This window comes from Eretmochelys imbricata, chromosome 20 (genome assembly GCF_965152235.1).
Source record: "Eretmochelys imbricata isolate rEreImb1 chromosome 20, rEreImb1.hap1, whole genome shotgun sequence".
NCBI classification, from domain to species: domain Eukaryota; kingdom Metazoa; phylum Chordata; order Testudines; family Cheloniidae; genus Eretmochelys; species Eretmochelys imbricata.
This window is the reverse complement of record NC_135591.1, coordinates 20,282,056-20,296,198: the sequence shown is the minus strand read 5'-3', so window position 1 is coordinate 20,296,198 and position 14,143 is coordinate 20,282,056. Positions and strand designations below refer to the sequence as shown.

Here is a 14,143-nt window from a genome sequence, read left to right as displayed (position 1 = left end):
AGAACTCTGCCCCCCAGGGGCCAAGGCCCAGGCTGGGGCGGGGGGGTTACAGCTCTCACTGGGCCTCACACCAGCCCTTGGGGGATCCTGGCTTGTGGGGGGGGGGGGCCCAAGTCCCAGCCGCCCCGTGCGAGCCACGTGGTCCCGTGTTGACCCCGCCCCGCCCCTTGCAGGGCCTGGCCACGTGGCTCTCCCATGGGGCCTGCCCCCGCGCTGGGCCGCGTTCTCTGCCGCCCCCTGGTGGCAGCTCGGGCTAAGAACCGCTCTGAGCGGGGAAAACAGGGAGGAGCGCATGCGCACGGGGCAGGGGCGGGGCGAGGCGAATGAGCCCCCCAGTACTGCGCGCGCGTAAAGTCAACAACCACCAGTCTTTTTTTCAAAAGCGGCGCGAGCCAGGCGGGTGGGCTCCGATTGGGCGAGGCGGGGCGGGACGGCCAATCCGTGGCGAGAGCGCCGGCCGCCCAGGCCAATGGCCAGGAGGTGGGGGCGGGACGGAGGTGGCTAGGTCCCGCCTCCTCACCAGAGCGCCTGGACGAGCGGCTTGAGGTGAGCGCAGGGCCATGACACCACCCCCCCCACGGCCCGACACTTCCGCCAACCCCCCCCGTGTCCCCCCCCCGGGCCCCTCACGTTCCCCCCGGCCCGCCAACCCCCCCCGTGTCCCCCCCCCGGGCCCCCCGCGCCCCCCCCGGCCCGCCAACCCCCCCCGCGCCCCCCCCGGCCCACCAACCCCCCCCCGTGTCCCCCCCGGGCCCCTCGCGCCCCCCCCGGCCCGCCAACCCCCCCCGTGTCCCCCCACGGGCCCCTCGCGTTCCCCCCGGCCCGCCAACCCCCCCGCGCCCCCCCCCGGCCCCCTCGCGCGACGCCCCCGCCGGCCCGCCAACTCCCCCCCGGCCCGACACTCCCGCGCGACCCCCCGGCCCGCCAACCCCCCCCCGTGTCCCCCCCCGGGCCCCTCGCGTTCCCCCCGGCCCGCCAACCCCCCCGCGCCCCCCCCGGCCCCCTCGCGCGACGCCCCCGCCGGCCCGCCAACCCCCCCCCGGCCCGACACTCCCGCGCGACCCCCCGGCCCGCCAACCCCCCCCCCGTGTCCCCCCCCGGGCCCCTCGCGTCCCCCCCGGGCCGCCAACCCCCCCGTATCCCCCCCCGGCCCGACACTCCCGCGCGCCCCCCCCAGCCCGCCAACCCCCCCGGCCCCCTCGCGCGCCCCCCCCCCGACCCGACACCCCCGCGCGCCCCCCCATCCCCATGACCCGACACCCCCCTGGCCCAGCCCCCGCGCCCTTCCGGCCCGCCAACCCCCCCGTGGCCCCCCCCCGGGCCCCGACACCCCCGCGCGCCCCCCCCCCCCGCAGCCGCAGCAGTGAAAACCGAGCCGGCCCTTAGGAGCCGTTGGGCGCGGGATCCGGGCTAGGACAGAAACTGTCCCGTTGTCTCTGGAGAATCGCTGGGGCGCCCCGGCCCCATCTCCAGAAGGAGGAGCTAGCACTGGAAAAGATGCAGGGAAGAGCAGCAGAAAGGCGAGGGGGTGGGAGGCGAGATGGGCGGGGGAGGGCTTGGAGCAGAGAGGATGGGGGGGTGCGAGAGGCCTGTAAAGTCACAGGTGGGGCAGGGAAGGTGAGCAAGGAAGCGTTGTTTACCCCTTCAAGAACTAGGGGTCACCCAGTGAAACCAATAGGCAGCAAGCATAAGGAAGCTCCACTTCCCACAACACACAGTCAACCCGTGGAACTCACTGCCAGGGGATGGTGTGAAGGCCAAAGTATAACTGGGTTCCAAACAGTATTAGCTGAGTTCCCGGAGGATGGATCCCTCAGTGGCAGTTAGCCAGGATGGGCAGGGACGCAGCTCCATGCTCTGAGTGTCCCTAAACCTCTGCCTGCCAGAAGCTGGGACCTGATGTTGGGACTGGATGTTGGGTTAGCTGGACTATTAGCCTGACCTAGTCTGGCCATTCTTATGATCTTAAGCGCTAACTTGCATTGACATGGCAATGGAGCCAAGCCCTGGGAGACAGCAGGGCAGCGAGCAGCTGTGGACAGTTAACAACTGGGGAGTGAAGCCCCCTCTGCAGTGATTCATCATGGAGCTAGAGAGACCCTTGGTAGGGAGATGCTGCGTCCCACCTTAACTAAGCCAGGGAGGCCTTTTCCACCTCTGCCATCTGTGGGGCCCTAACCAGAGCTGCCTCACACTAGCCAGTGGGTGGGCTAGTCTACACTGGCCGTGGCAGCGCTTTACCGTGGCTTGTGTAGTCACAGCAGAGCGGAGGGAGAGAGGTCTCCCAGCACTCTAAAAAAACCGACTTCCACGTGGGGCATGGCTCCCAGCGCTGGGGCACTGTTTACACTGGCGCTTTACAGCGCTGAAACTTGCTGCACTCGGGGGTGTTTTTTCACACACCTGAGTGAGAAAGTTGCAGCGCTGTAAAATGCCAGGGGAGACAAGCCCTCAGAACGACACAGTTGGGCCAGGGGTCATGAAAAGGAGCCATTTAAATGAGTTCAGGACCATGGGGGGAGGTGGCTCAGGCCTGATGGGGCCAGAGGGAACTGTGGGTAAAGGAACAGGAGGTGTGTGAGGGGCGGGACGGTACTGGAAGAAGTACAGTGTCTCTCTCATACCCTGCTCTTTTGCCTCAGTGCCTCTGAGTCTGGGGAGTGGCCGCTGACAGCCATGATGAATGAACAAATGCAGGAGATGGAGGAGGTGAGCAAGGAGCTGCTGAAGTTGCTGGCAGCAGGTGGGGCTGGGAACCTGCTGAAGAGAAGCCTGGACAAACAGGAGAAGATGTTTAACAAGCTCCTGGATACGCAGCTGACGGCGGCGCAGCTGGTTAAAGGTAAGTGCTGTTCCCTGGGAGCCCAGTGGTTTGTAGGGTCTGGCCTCACTGCAGTTAACTCAGGCTCTTCCCTCGCCCCACACACACAGCCCTCTCACCTGAGTTGGGGGTGCTGCCAGGCCAGGTGGCTCCCTGGGGCACGGTTAGAGCTTGGCTGCTGCTATCCCTCGGGCTGAAACCCAGCCCATGAGGCCTGCACGCCTAGAGGGACAGACTTGCTCTCCCTGTTCAGTGGGAACAAATCAGAGAGCGGCTCAGCTCCCTACAGCACTAAGAACCATGGGGTGGTCACCAGAAATCCCAATGCGGGAGCGTAGCGCCAGGCTGGACCCTGTGACCCATTACCTGCATGGAAGCGCCTCCCGCAGCGGGTGGAGGGAGCAGTGTGGATTGGCTGGGGTCGATCAGGGTCACTCTGTGCAAGGGTCCTACTGGCTCAGCAGCCCCCAGTCGGGCCCCCTCCCCGCTGGACCAGAGAAGGGTGTGTAGCACCCCTAGCAGGTGACTAGGGGTTGATGGCAAAGGCTGCCTCTCCCCCACTGCAGATCTCCTAGCTACGGAGGAGAAAGTGGCTCAGAAACTCCTGGCGGGGGAAGAGGAGATGCAGACCAGCCTGCAGAAAGTGCTGGCAATGGAAGAGGCGCTGCAGAGAGCCAGTGAGGAGGACACCAGCCTGAGGGCTGACAGCAGATATCCTTCCCTGCCCGGGAGCCTAGAGCACCGGCTTGCTCGGCTGTTGCCTGTAGCTAACTGCCCAGTGCTTTGCAGGTCCAGTGCACCCCTGGGTGAACCCTGAGGCTCAGACCTAGGCCCGTGCATCTCCCAGGGTGGGGTGGGCGGGCAGCAGCAGGTCATGGGCTGGGACAGCGTCAGGGGCTGGGACTAGCCTGGTGCGTGGAATGCCAGCTGGTTTGGAGGGCAGGGAGGGGAACCAGTCAGAGCCACGTTTCCTTCACCACCTGCCATACTGCCTTGCGGAAGGAGCTGGAGGAGCTGAGGGCCGAGCTCGGGCGACTGCAGGACGACATGGAGGACGACACTGGCATGGTCAATTCTGCAATGTGAGTGCGGGGAGGGGAATGCTGGTGCCCTGCACGTGCCGCCCGGCCCAGCCTGCGCTCTGATCCACGCTGCTGGCTCCCAGCTGCTGGGACGGGGGCTAAAGGGCTGGAACACCACGCTCGGGCTCTGCGGGGTCCCTTAAAAGCCACACGGAGCCTCCCTTCGGGGGCCTGGCTCCCCCACCATGTTGCTAGAGGGGTCTGAGCCCCAACAAAGGGGATCCAGCCTGTGAGTTTGCTCTGCGCGACCTGGCTGGGGTCGTGCAGGCAGGGCCAGGTCTAACAGCGGCATCCCCCAGGTACATCGCACAGCTTTATTACAAGATCAGCCGGCTGGACTGGGACTACGAGTGTCAGCACCCCCAGATCAAAGGCAGTATCCTTTCAGGGGGGGACAGACACCCCCAGATCAAAGGCAGTGTCCTTTCAGGGGGGGAGGGGACACATGCCTGGCTAGCACCAGTGTGTCAGTTTCCTTAACCGCCTCCCCCCAGTCCATCATGGCCCAGCCATTGCTCAGCCCATCAACATCGACAGCAGCCAGCACTCCAAGTGCTTCGTCAGTGACTACCTGTGGAGCCTGGTGGACACGGCCTGGTGACCCTGCCCCAGGCCAGCCTCACTGATCGGATGGACACTGCATGGCGGGAGCGACTAAAAGCTGGCTCGTGCCTCGACCAGCACGAGTAAGGACGGACCCAGGGGCTAATCACAAAGGGATTTTTTATTAATGTAACAATCAGCGTTTGAAATTATTAAAACCAATCTCCCAGCTTGGGCTGGAGCGTGACTGGTGAGACGAGACACCAGGCAAGTCAGGCATGGTAACGTCACTCGGCTAGTCGGTAACTGCAGCTGGGGCTGCTCGTCCATTTCCTCCAGCTGCAGCCTGGCTGCCCCAGAGCCCTGGGGAAGAACTGCCCCATGTCCCACAGGGGAATGTTTCTCTCCAGCCACCAGAAAACGTCTGGGCCTGGTACAGCCGCTGTGGCCAGGAGAGCTGAGTGGCCGAGCCCAGGAGGCAGATCCCCGGCGTGGTGCAGAGGGCAACTCCTGCGTCTTGGCCACCCCGCACAGAGGCTCCTCCCGAGGAGGGAGGGGAAGGAATCAGGGAGACGAGAGGCAGCTGGGAAGACCCCACGTTCCCATCTCCCAACTAAAGGGCAGGCGGGGAGCCAGGTCCACGGGGCTGCGTGGGGAGGGAGGGGTTGTTGCTGGGAGGGGGGCAGGACTTCCCTGCCCCCACCCCCCTTGGCACTTGGAAAAACGCTCCCCCCTGCAGAATGGGAGCAGCAGCAGCAGGGGGCTCCCTGGCCCAGCTGGTTAACACTGACCCCTGTGCTGGAGGGGGGCCGTCCCAGCAGCAGTCAAGCTGGTCCACCTGCTTGCGGCACGGCTCCATGGTGATGGCCACCCCCACCCCGCTGCGCCCGGACGTCATGCACGTCACCTCCGTCCACGTGTCGCTGGTGGGGTCGTAGCACTCCACGCTGTCCAGGAAGGTGTGCCCGTCGTAGCCGCCTGCGGAGGAGAGAGTGGCTGTTACCAGCACTCGGCTGCCTGCTGCCCCGCTGGGGAGGGCTTGGGCCCTGCCCCCCCGTCAGCTACGAACAGCTTAAACTGGGTCTGTGGGCTGAGCCGAGCCCTGCCACTGCACCAGCAGGAGCCAGGAGCAGGCGTGGGCTGTGCCCTGGACGCTGGTGGGCGCTGGAGGCAGGACCAGCCCTGCAGTGGGAGGAAGCTGGCCAGCCCCCCAGCACTCACCCAGCACGTAGATCTTGCCCTGGTGCACGGTGACGCCCAGCGCACTGCGCCGGTGCCCCATGGGGGCGGCAAAGGCCCAGCTGTCTGTCTCCACATCGTAGCGCTCCACGCTGTTGAGCTGGTCCGTGCCGTCATAGCCCCCCATGGCGTAGATGCAGTTGTTGAGAGCACAGACACCTGTGGGAACGTGGAGCAGCAGGGTGGGCGGGGGGAGCGTGCACCCATCCCAGCCAACGCTGCGGGAGGCACAGGGACCGGCAATCCCCCTTAATCTGCACAGGCAGCAGCTGAGTTAGGCCCAGCTCTGGGTCCCTGCGATGCCTCCCCACCCCCTGCAGGGCTGCCAGGCCCAGGGAGAGCCCTTCCCCAGCTGGCTGCAGCCCAGCCCCCCAGAGCCAAGGCCTGCCTGGGGCAGAGGCAGTGCACACCCTGCTCATCCCCACACGGCCAGCAGAAGGCCCTGGCCCCTCGCTTACCCGCTCCGCTCCGGATGGTCTGCATGGGGGCGATCATGCGCCACTCGTCCCGCTCTGGGTAGTAGCACTCGGCCGAGCTGAGCCGGCTGGTGCCGTCAAAGCCGCCCACGGCGTAGAGGAGGCGGTTCAGCACGGCCACCCCCACGCCGATCCTCCGTGTCAGCATGGGTGCCACTAGCTGCCACTCGTCCCGTTCCGGCTCATACCTGGGGGCCAGAGGGCAACGTCGGACACCAGGGGAGGCAACCGGCCGGAGGGGTTGCACGGGGAGCGGCACAGAACCAGGGGCACCGGGCAGAGCTCCCTGCTCCCGAGCCCAAGCCAAGGGGACAGGCGAGGCAGCACAGGGTGCTGGAGTGGCACCCAGGGAGGGGGGAAACCCTGGGCAAGTCCCTTCCCCTCTCGGTGCCTCTGGTCCTCAGCCAGCCTTTGGCTAGGCTGGCTGTGAGCGTGGCGGGGCAGGAACTCTCACGAGGCACCTTGGGCCCAACCGCCCTCTAACTGCAGCAGCGTGAAATCCAGAGCCAGGACTCCTGGGTCCCGCCCCTGGTTCATGGGGCCCAGGACTCCTGGGCCCCAATCCTGGGCTGTGTCACTGGCTTGTGGGGGGCCTGGGACTGCTGGGGCCCATCCCAGGGCCTGCTTCCGTCTCCACAGGGCAGGCGGGGGCCGCCTCACCTCTCCACACTGTTGTGGTGGATGCAGCCATGTGAGCCGCCCACGGCGTAGATCATGCCGTCGATCACGCCCACGCCGATGCGGTTGCGGGGCACGCTCATGGGGGCGCAGGGCGACCACTGGTTGGTCATGGGGTTGTAGCAGTCGATGGCGTTGGAGTCCATGTTGCCATCGGGCGAGTTGTTCCGCCCCCCCACGGCGTAGAGGAGCCCCCCGACCACGCAGCCGGCCAGCCCGCTGCGGGGCACCTGCAGGTCCGCCAGCCGGAGCCAGGAGCCGTCGCAGGGGTTGTAGGCCTCCAGGTAGCTGAGCGACTGGCGGAAGTAGCCGCCGGCCGTGTAGATCAGCTGGCCCACCTTGGGGGCGCGCGTGGCCATGCCCTTGGTGGGCTTGTGCAGGGTGAGCTCCTGGAAGATCTGGGCCAGGTAGTCCTTGCAGCGTGCGTCCGACTGCAGGATCTCGCACTTCTGCAGCTGGGTCTGCAGGAAGTGGGGGGTGAGTGAGTGGCACCGCACGGCCTGCAGCAGGGCCTGCACGTAGAGCCGCCGCCCGGCGCAGTCGTACTTCACCCAGTTGATGCAGGCGTGGAAGACCTCGGACTCACAGCGCACGTTCAGCTCGTCCCGGCTGATCAGCGTCACCAGCTGGCAGTGCGAGAGGTTGAAGAACTCCTCCTGCTTGACCACCTGCAGGGGGGAGAGGCCGTGAGTGTGGGGATCTGGGGGGGCACGGGGTGAGCCTGGGGGTGGCTGTGAGCCACAACTGCTATTGCAGGCTGCAGCCACTAGAGGGTGCTGCTGTCACGCGCGCGGGAGCAGGGTCAAGACCGAGCCCAGCTCAGAGGGACCCTGCAATAACAGGGCTGGGGGGCTCATGGAGGCAGCTGGTGCCAAGGACCCAAGTCAAGGGGTCAGCTGGGGCGTCTGCTCTGCCTCCACATGGGCCCCTTGGCAGCGGTGGGGGGCAGGCCCGCCCCGACTCAGCTCCGCCCCTGCACCCCCCGCCCCGGCAGGCCCAGGCCCCACTGCAGCCCCCCCCCCCCACCTCGCTCAGCTAGGGCTGGATCCTGAGGGCGAGGGGACATTCCGAGTGCCCCCCAACCCTCTGCCAACGGAGCTCCACAGGGGAGGCGGGCGTAGGTCCAGGGATGAAGAGCCCCCAAGGGCACTGGCCTAAGCCTGGGGCCTGAGCCAGGGGAAGCGCCCCAGCAGTGAGATTCAGATAAACCCAACAGGGGGAGCAGCACCCCCTGACCCACAGGACAGCACTTGTAGGACAACGGAGGGTACGTGGGCAGGGGGCCCAAGGCATGAGAACAGGGGTGTGTCCGGCACCCCCAGGAACCGAGTGTTTGGAGCAAAGTGGCCACACAGCCGGCACCACAGGGCACCAGGGGTGCTGGCCGACGGGCTCCCAGCCTGGGCACTGGGGCTCAGTCTTGCTGAACGCTCCTGGGCTCGACTCTTCTGGAGCAGATGGGGGTGGCCAGTGGGGGGACGGTAGATTCTGGGACAGAGAGATCCCTTGCAAAGCCCGTCGGAGGCCGAAGGGCTGAGACCCGGGGCAGGATTCGCATCTGAAGCCATTTGCCCCACCTCCGGCTCCGCTTGCTGGGCAGACACCGGGCAGAGCTGGGGGGTTGGGTGGGGGGGTTCCCCACTATCTCAGCGCCATGGAGTCGCTCTCCCTGGCAGAGCCGAAGGCCGGGCCAAGCCCTGCCAGGGAGCGAGAAGCTCAGACAGGAGGTGCCAGCCAAAATACAAATAGCTTGGCTGGCAGGGTGGGGGAGCGAGGGAAAGGCCGTTCAGCAAGCAGCTACGTGCAGTGGGGCGGGATGAGGGGTGGCCCCCACCCAGCTCCGCGGGGAGATGAGTCACGCCTGCTCTGGCGGACCCTCCCTGATGCTGGGTACTGGGACCAAGGCAGCCAGTACCCGGCCTGCCCGCCCTGGGCCAGCAGGGGCCGAGCTGAGCCCGGGATGGCCGAGACCCAAGCAGGGCAGGGGGAAGGCCAGGCAGCTTTGCCCTGCCCGGCGCCAAGGGAAGCGTAAAGCAGCTGGGAGGCTGCTTTACGGCGAGAGAGGCTTGGTCAGGGGCCCTGGGCTGCAGCCGAGGGGGCTGACGGAAGGTGGGGGGTTGGCAGGACCCCAGCCCAGTTTCAAACCCAAAGGTTTTGAGGCGGTAAGAGCAGGCTGCAGGAGAACTCCCCGCACACCCTGCTGGTGTCACCTACGGGCCCAGGCCCCAGAGAGGACGTGACGCTGCTCGGAACCGGGCTACAGACCCAGGTGGGCGGGGCAGGCCGGGCGATGGGAAATGCAGAACTTGCCTGGTTGGGACCCGGCTCCGTGCTGCCTCCAAGGGGAAGAGAGGAGGAGGCCAAGTGGGAATTGTCCGCTATTCTGATAGGCCGGGCAGGGACTCGGCTTGGGACACGGGTTACCGAGGGGTTAAATTGCCGCTCCAGGCGCCCAGTCTGGAGGACTGGGCTGAATCCCTGGGCCGGGCTCCGCAGAGCCGGGACGATGGCCCGGGAGGTGTCGTGGGGACAGGCCGCAGAGGGGCTCAGCAGCTCTCACCAGGACTGACAGAGCCGGAGATCCAGCCCAGACGGACCCCATGGTGGCTTGGCCGGGCGGAGCCCTGGCTCGGCCGCACGGACCATGTGTCTGATCCTTCGCTGCTCTGCGCCAACCTGGGGCCTTCCCAGGCCGGGGGCTAACGAGCCCGTCGCTGCTTGGGGGCCGCGGCTGGGGGTCGCTGCCAGTCCTGGCTGAGCCGCGCTGGTCCCGACAGAGGGGGCAGGTCTGTGCCCAGGCGTCTGGCTCAGCCAGACCCGCCGGGCAGAGCTCACGGCGGGCAGCAGGAGGGCTGGGGCCCAGAGGCTCAGCCTCGGAGGCTGTGGGGCCGCGTGGCCAGGCCTGCAGGAAGAGCGGGTCCCCTGGGGGCTCTGGCACGCCGAGGGGCTCCTGCCTGGGACGGCTGGAAGCCGGAGCATAGCTCTGAGCTGTCGATCTATGACGCCCCCCCATCCCACAGCCCCTCGTGGCCCCGCCCCGCCCCGCTCACCTCCCCAAAGTTCATGTAGATGTACTCGCGGGCCCGCTGGTGCAGCTCGGTGCAGCCGATCTGCTCAGCGAAGTTGGCGATGCCGATGGCGTTGCTGGGGTCCAGCTGCTGCACCAGGAAGTCGCAGCAGGCCTTGACCACGCTGTCGATCTGGTACATGACGGCGCCGTTCATGACGTGCACCACGCACTTCTCGCCCACCGAGATGGAGGCCGTGTAGGCGAACTCGATGAGCCGCTCCATCACCTTGGGGTGGATGCCCTCGATGGGCACCACCTCCATGGCCTGCTCCCGCAGCCCCGTGGTGAACATGGCCTTGAAGACGGGGCTGGAGGAGGCCAGCACCACCTTGTGGGCCTGGAAGTCGGCCGGGGGGGCGTCCTGATAGCGCACCCGCAGGGTGACGTCACACAGCTGCTGGCTCAGCCGTAGCTGGTTCATGATGCCGAAGGCCTGCTTGGTGTGTTCCTCCAGGGTGTAGCTGAACGAGCGATGCCCGTGGTGAGACGGCGTCACCTCCGCCTTGCACTCCGGCGCGTACATCACCGAGGCCGGCGGGGGCACATCGCAGGGGGCAACTGAGCTGGGGGCGGGGGGGGCTACACTGTCTGGAGCCTTACTGAGCCCTGGGGCAGTACAGCAACGCCACACCTGCAGGGGAAGGGAGACACCGGGTTAGACGGGGCCACCAGCCCCCACCCCTCCGCCCGGGGACTGCAGCCAGGCCTTGCCCCACCTTCCACCCCCGGCTTGGACCAAGGGGCTCTCTTCACCCCCGGCAAGCAGAAGCCTGATCCCCAATGGTTCTAGGGAGCCCCCTGCATGGCCAGCCGCAGCCCCCAGCGGGCCAGGCCAGAGGGGGCCCCCAAGCTCCCTCTTGGGAGCTGGTTTGGTGGTGGTGGGTCTGAGCATGAACGAGGAGGAATCACCGCTAACGAGGGCCCAGCTCAGTCGCAGGGCGAGGTCTGGGCCACGGGCGCCTGGCACAGCCGGGCAACAATTCAGCAGGGTTAGGAAAAGGGTCTGCAGGGCCAAAGCTCACTCCCAGCAGCCCCCTATGCAGCCCCCCTGCCCCCAGCAAGCCCCCCATGCGGCCCTGGAGACCACCCCCTCCCCATACAGCCCCATGCAGTCCCACTGTTATCAGCAGCATCCCCCCCACCGCCCCCGCCCCCCACAGCTCTGTGCAGCTGTAACTGACTGGAAGTAAACCCGGCTCATTCTCCACTAGCCGGGCTATAAACACAGATGCTGGACCCCAAAGCCAGCCCCGCTGATTGGCCCCCCCAGCAGGGGTGTGTGTGTGTTCACACTGAAGCAGTCACTGCCTAGAGGGGACCTGCCCCGAGCGCTAACACAGGGGTTGTTTGGGGCTGGATCGGAGGTGGGGAGGCTGCAGTTAATACAGGTAACTGCAGACAGACAGACCCACCCCCCCCCACTCACACGCCACCCCCCTATTGCTTGGCTTAGACTCAGATCGGGTGGGCCGTGCCTAGCCCCATGGGGCCTGGGAGGGACTGGGAGCTACCGTAATACACCTAATAACATACAGCGCCTAGCACCATGGGGCCTGGGAGCTACCGTAATACACCTAATAACATACAGCGCCTAATGCCATGGGGCCTGGGCCATGGCTGGGGGGGCACCTGGGAGCTACCATAATACACCTAATAAATGATGCCCACCTCCAAACAGGCTGAGCATCCCCCTCACTGACTCACAAGGATCATTTCTGCTCGCAAGGTCTCTCTCCGTCGCATCCCCCGGCACCAGATCTGTCCAGTGCCCATTGGCAGCGCGCTTGGGTTTGGAGCCCAGGCCAGAAGGCAGAATTTCCCCATCTCAGCTAGCCTTTGTTAGTCTGTGCATCATGGTAGCACCTGGAGACCCCAGCTGAGACCAGGGCCCCGTTGTGCCAGGCGCTGCCCAGGCCGCAAGCGAGTGACAGTCCCTGCCCCAAAGAGCTCACAGTATTGACAGACACCAGGTGAGAGGGTAAACTGAGACACAGAGAGGGGACGTGACTTCCCAAGTTCATCCAGCAGGCCAATGGCAGATCTGGGGATGGAACCCAGGTGTCCTGAGTCCCAGTCCAGTGTCCTAACCACTAGGTCACCCCAGGCTCCTGGTGTCAATTAGATTCTGATTTGTGTGTGGCTCCCCACGGGGGAGGGAAGCGAGCAATACAGAAAACCCGCGTCAGAGTTCTGATAGGAAAGTGGATCCCGTCCACCCCACTCAGCCTCTGCTGTCCTGGAGGCCCAGCATGGCTCACAAACCAGGGGAGCATCCAGCACAGGCGCTTGGCACAGCTGGGGGGCAGCAGGGAGAGACCAGGCCTCTCCTGCTTCAGCAAAGATAAATCTCCATTAGGTGGTAGCAGTGTGGGGCCCATGACACAGCAGAGCCATTCAGATGCCAGCCAGCAGGGGGCAGCAGGCAGTGCAGGGCCCTGTTCCCCAGTCACACACTAACTCGCACAGTACCATGACCCCCATTTTATAGATGGGGAAACTGAGGCACAGAGCGAGACAGGAGTTTGCCCAAAGTTACAAGTGAGGGGCAGAGCCAGGAATAAAACTCGAGAGTTCTGACTCCCAGCACCCTCTGCTCTAACCCACTAGGCCCCAGCTCCCTCCCTGGGCCAGGGCTGGAACCCAGGAGTCCTGAATCCCAGTCCCCCGCATATCCCACTAGGTCCCAGCTCTCCCAGGAGTCCTGAATCCCAGTCCCCCATCCTCTAACTCACTAGGCCCCAGCCCCTTGCCAGGGCCATAGTTGGAACCCAGGAGTCCTGGCTCCCATCCCCCAGAAATCCTGACTCCTTATCCCCCTCCCTGCTAGACTGTGCCCCGCAACGTGCTCCCAGGACAAACCCCCCAACCCCCCCCGGTGCATTATCCAGCCTGCACCCACCAAGGCCTGGGAAATTCGTGGGGGGGGAGCAGCGTGTGAGGCGGGGAGCCCCAGCCACCAAGGCAACGTGTTGCAATTTCACTGATGCAGCCAGAAATGGAAAATATTAACCAGGCCACGCCGCCACCCCCCTCCCCGCGTGGACAGTCCCCCCCCCGGACCTGCCTAGGGAGCTGGGCATGGGGGTTGTAAACAAGGTCCCTGCACCGGGGGCAGGGCTGAGCCACCGAATCGGGCCCTTCCTCCAGCTCGGCTCACACGTAGCTATTTCGGCCGCCTTCCCCAACCGGATCTGGGGGGGGTTAACCCCAAATACAGGAATAATCCCCCCGCATCCAGACCCTCCCCCCTCGCTGGGAACCCGAAGGCTCTTGGGGGCCCGTGGAGCGGTAACAAGAAAGGCCTCAGTGCGGGGGGGGGCGGGACGGGACGACGTAGCCTGGGGGATTCCCCCCCCCAATCTAGGGACCTTCATTCGCCACCACCCCGTGAGAGCTACACGTTCAGCCCCTCCCCCGCCGGTCCATTACACCCCAACCCCCCCCAGACAAACAGCTGGTTAAAGCTACCGAAACAAAGCGCCACCTGGTCCCCCGGGAGGGGGGTTCGGTCGCGACCCCCTCACGTTTCTCCTTCCCCCGCTCCCAACTCAATGGACGCCCCAAAATGCACCTCAGGCCCCCGCTCCCCCTTCTCAGGATTTAGGGGTCTTATCCCCACAGTTCACGGGGGTCCCTGGGATTTCCGGGGGGAGCCCAGGCTAGTGGGGGGAGGTCTGGGCGATCCTTGTGCAGCCTGGGGGGCATTCCCCCTCTCCAGACTGGGGGGGAAGCTGATCCCCTGCCCCGGAGCCCGGCTGGGGGGATCCCCATGAGCCCGGGGGGAGCGGGGAAGAGGGGATCCCCTCTCGCCGGGCGGGGGGGTCCACTAACCCAGCCATGGCCCCGGCCACTGCCCTCCTGGTCCGCCCGTTCGTCCCGGCCGGTCCCGGCTCAGCTCCTCCATGGCGCAGGCTGGGGCTGGGGGGGGGAGGAGTGGCGGGGGGGGGAGTCACCATGACTAAGCAGAGCCCGGCCGCTGTCAGAATAAGAGTCCCCGGTTTCCCCCCGGCCGGATGGAACGCGGCGGCCCCGGCCTTCGGGTTCGAGAACGCGGCGGGGAAGCGGCGCATCCGCTCCGAGGCGCGCTGAGCTCAGGAGCTGGGGGGCCGGGGGGACGCTGAGCACGGGCGGAGAGAGGGGCTGAATTGGGGGGCTGTGGGGCGGGGGGTACTGAGGTGAAGATTAGGAGCACAGGGCGGGGGGCAGGCTGGGGAGGGGAGGTTGGGAGCAGTAA

At 66.1% G+C, this 14,143-nt stretch overlaps 2 protein-coding genes across 3 annotated transcripts; one reads left to right on the top strand and one right to left on the bottom strand.

Moving 5' to 3' along the window:
- Nucleotides 1-405: 405 nt before the first annotated feature.
- On the top strand, nucleotides 406-4,675 carry SPC24 (SPC24 component of NDC80 kinetochore complex). Of its 2 annotated transcripts, none has more exons than XM_077838497.1 (6): nucleotides 406-546; nucleotides 2,643-2,842; nucleotides 3,388-3,532; nucleotides 3,811-3,903; nucleotides 4,203-4,279; nucleotides 4,398-4,675. In XM_077838497.1, the coding sequence occupies exons 2-6, from the start codon at nucleotides 2,677-2,679 to the stop codon at nucleotides 4,502-4,504; spliced, it is 588 nt and encodes a 195-aa protein (XP_077694623.1). In that variant the 5' UTR covers nucleotides 406-546; nucleotides 2,643-2,676; the 3' UTR covers nucleotides 4,505-4,675. The 2 variants fall into 2 exon arrangements, with proteins under 2 accessions (XP_077694623.1, XP_077694624.1); XM_077838498.1 differs by lacking the exon at nucleotides 406-546 and adding an exon at nucleotides 1,999-2,104.
- On the bottom strand, nucleotides 4,610-13,829 carry KEAP1 (kelch like ECH associated protein 1). The gene is made up of 6 exons (XM_077838496.1): nucleotides 13,741-13,829; nucleotides 9,890-10,540; nucleotides 6,822-7,507; nucleotides 6,144-6,349; nucleotides 5,668-5,844; nucleotides 4,610-5,424 (listed from the first exon to the last, which is right to left on the bottom strand). Exons 2-6 carry the CDS (start codon nucleotides 10,430-10,432, stop codon nucleotides 5,060-5,062), a joined length of 1,977 nt encoding a protein of 658 aa, XP_077694622.1. The 5' UTR covers nucleotides 10,433-10,540; nucleotides 13,741-13,829; the 3' UTR covers nucleotides 4,610-5,059.
- Between the last annotated feature and the right edge of the window lie 314 nt (nucleotides 13,830-14,143).

What these genes read in the sequence shown, in the direction of transcription:
- SPC24 (XM_077838497.1), top strand. Translation starts at nt 2,677, where the DNA reads ATGATGAATGAACAAATGCAGGAGATGGAGGAGGTGAGCAAGGAGCTG. An exon ending in AGCCTGAGGGCTGACAGCAG is followed by an intron (nt 3,533 to 3,810) that starts ATATCCTTCCCT and finishes CACCTGCCATAC; the next exon opens with TGCCTTGCGGAAGGAGCTGG. An exon ending in GCACCCCCAGATCAAAGGCA is followed by an intron (nt 4,280 to 4,397) that starts GTATCCTTTCAG and finishes GCCTCCCCCCAG; the next exon opens with TCCATCATGGCCCAGCCATT.
- KEAP1 (XM_077838496.1), bottom strand. Translation starts at nt 10,432, where the DNA reads ATGTACGCGCCGGAGTGCAAGGCGGAGGTGACGCCGTCTCACCACGGG. An exon ending in CACCACAACAGTGTGGAGAG is followed by an intron (nt 6,350 to 6,821) that starts GTGAGGCGGCCC and finishes TCTGGCCCCCAG; the next exon opens with GTATGAGCCGGAACGGGACG. An exon ending in GGGCAAGATCTACGTGCTGG is followed by an intron (nt 5,425 to 5,667) that starts GTGAGTGCTGGG and finishes TCTCCTCCGCAG; the next exon opens with GCGGCTACGACGGGCACACC.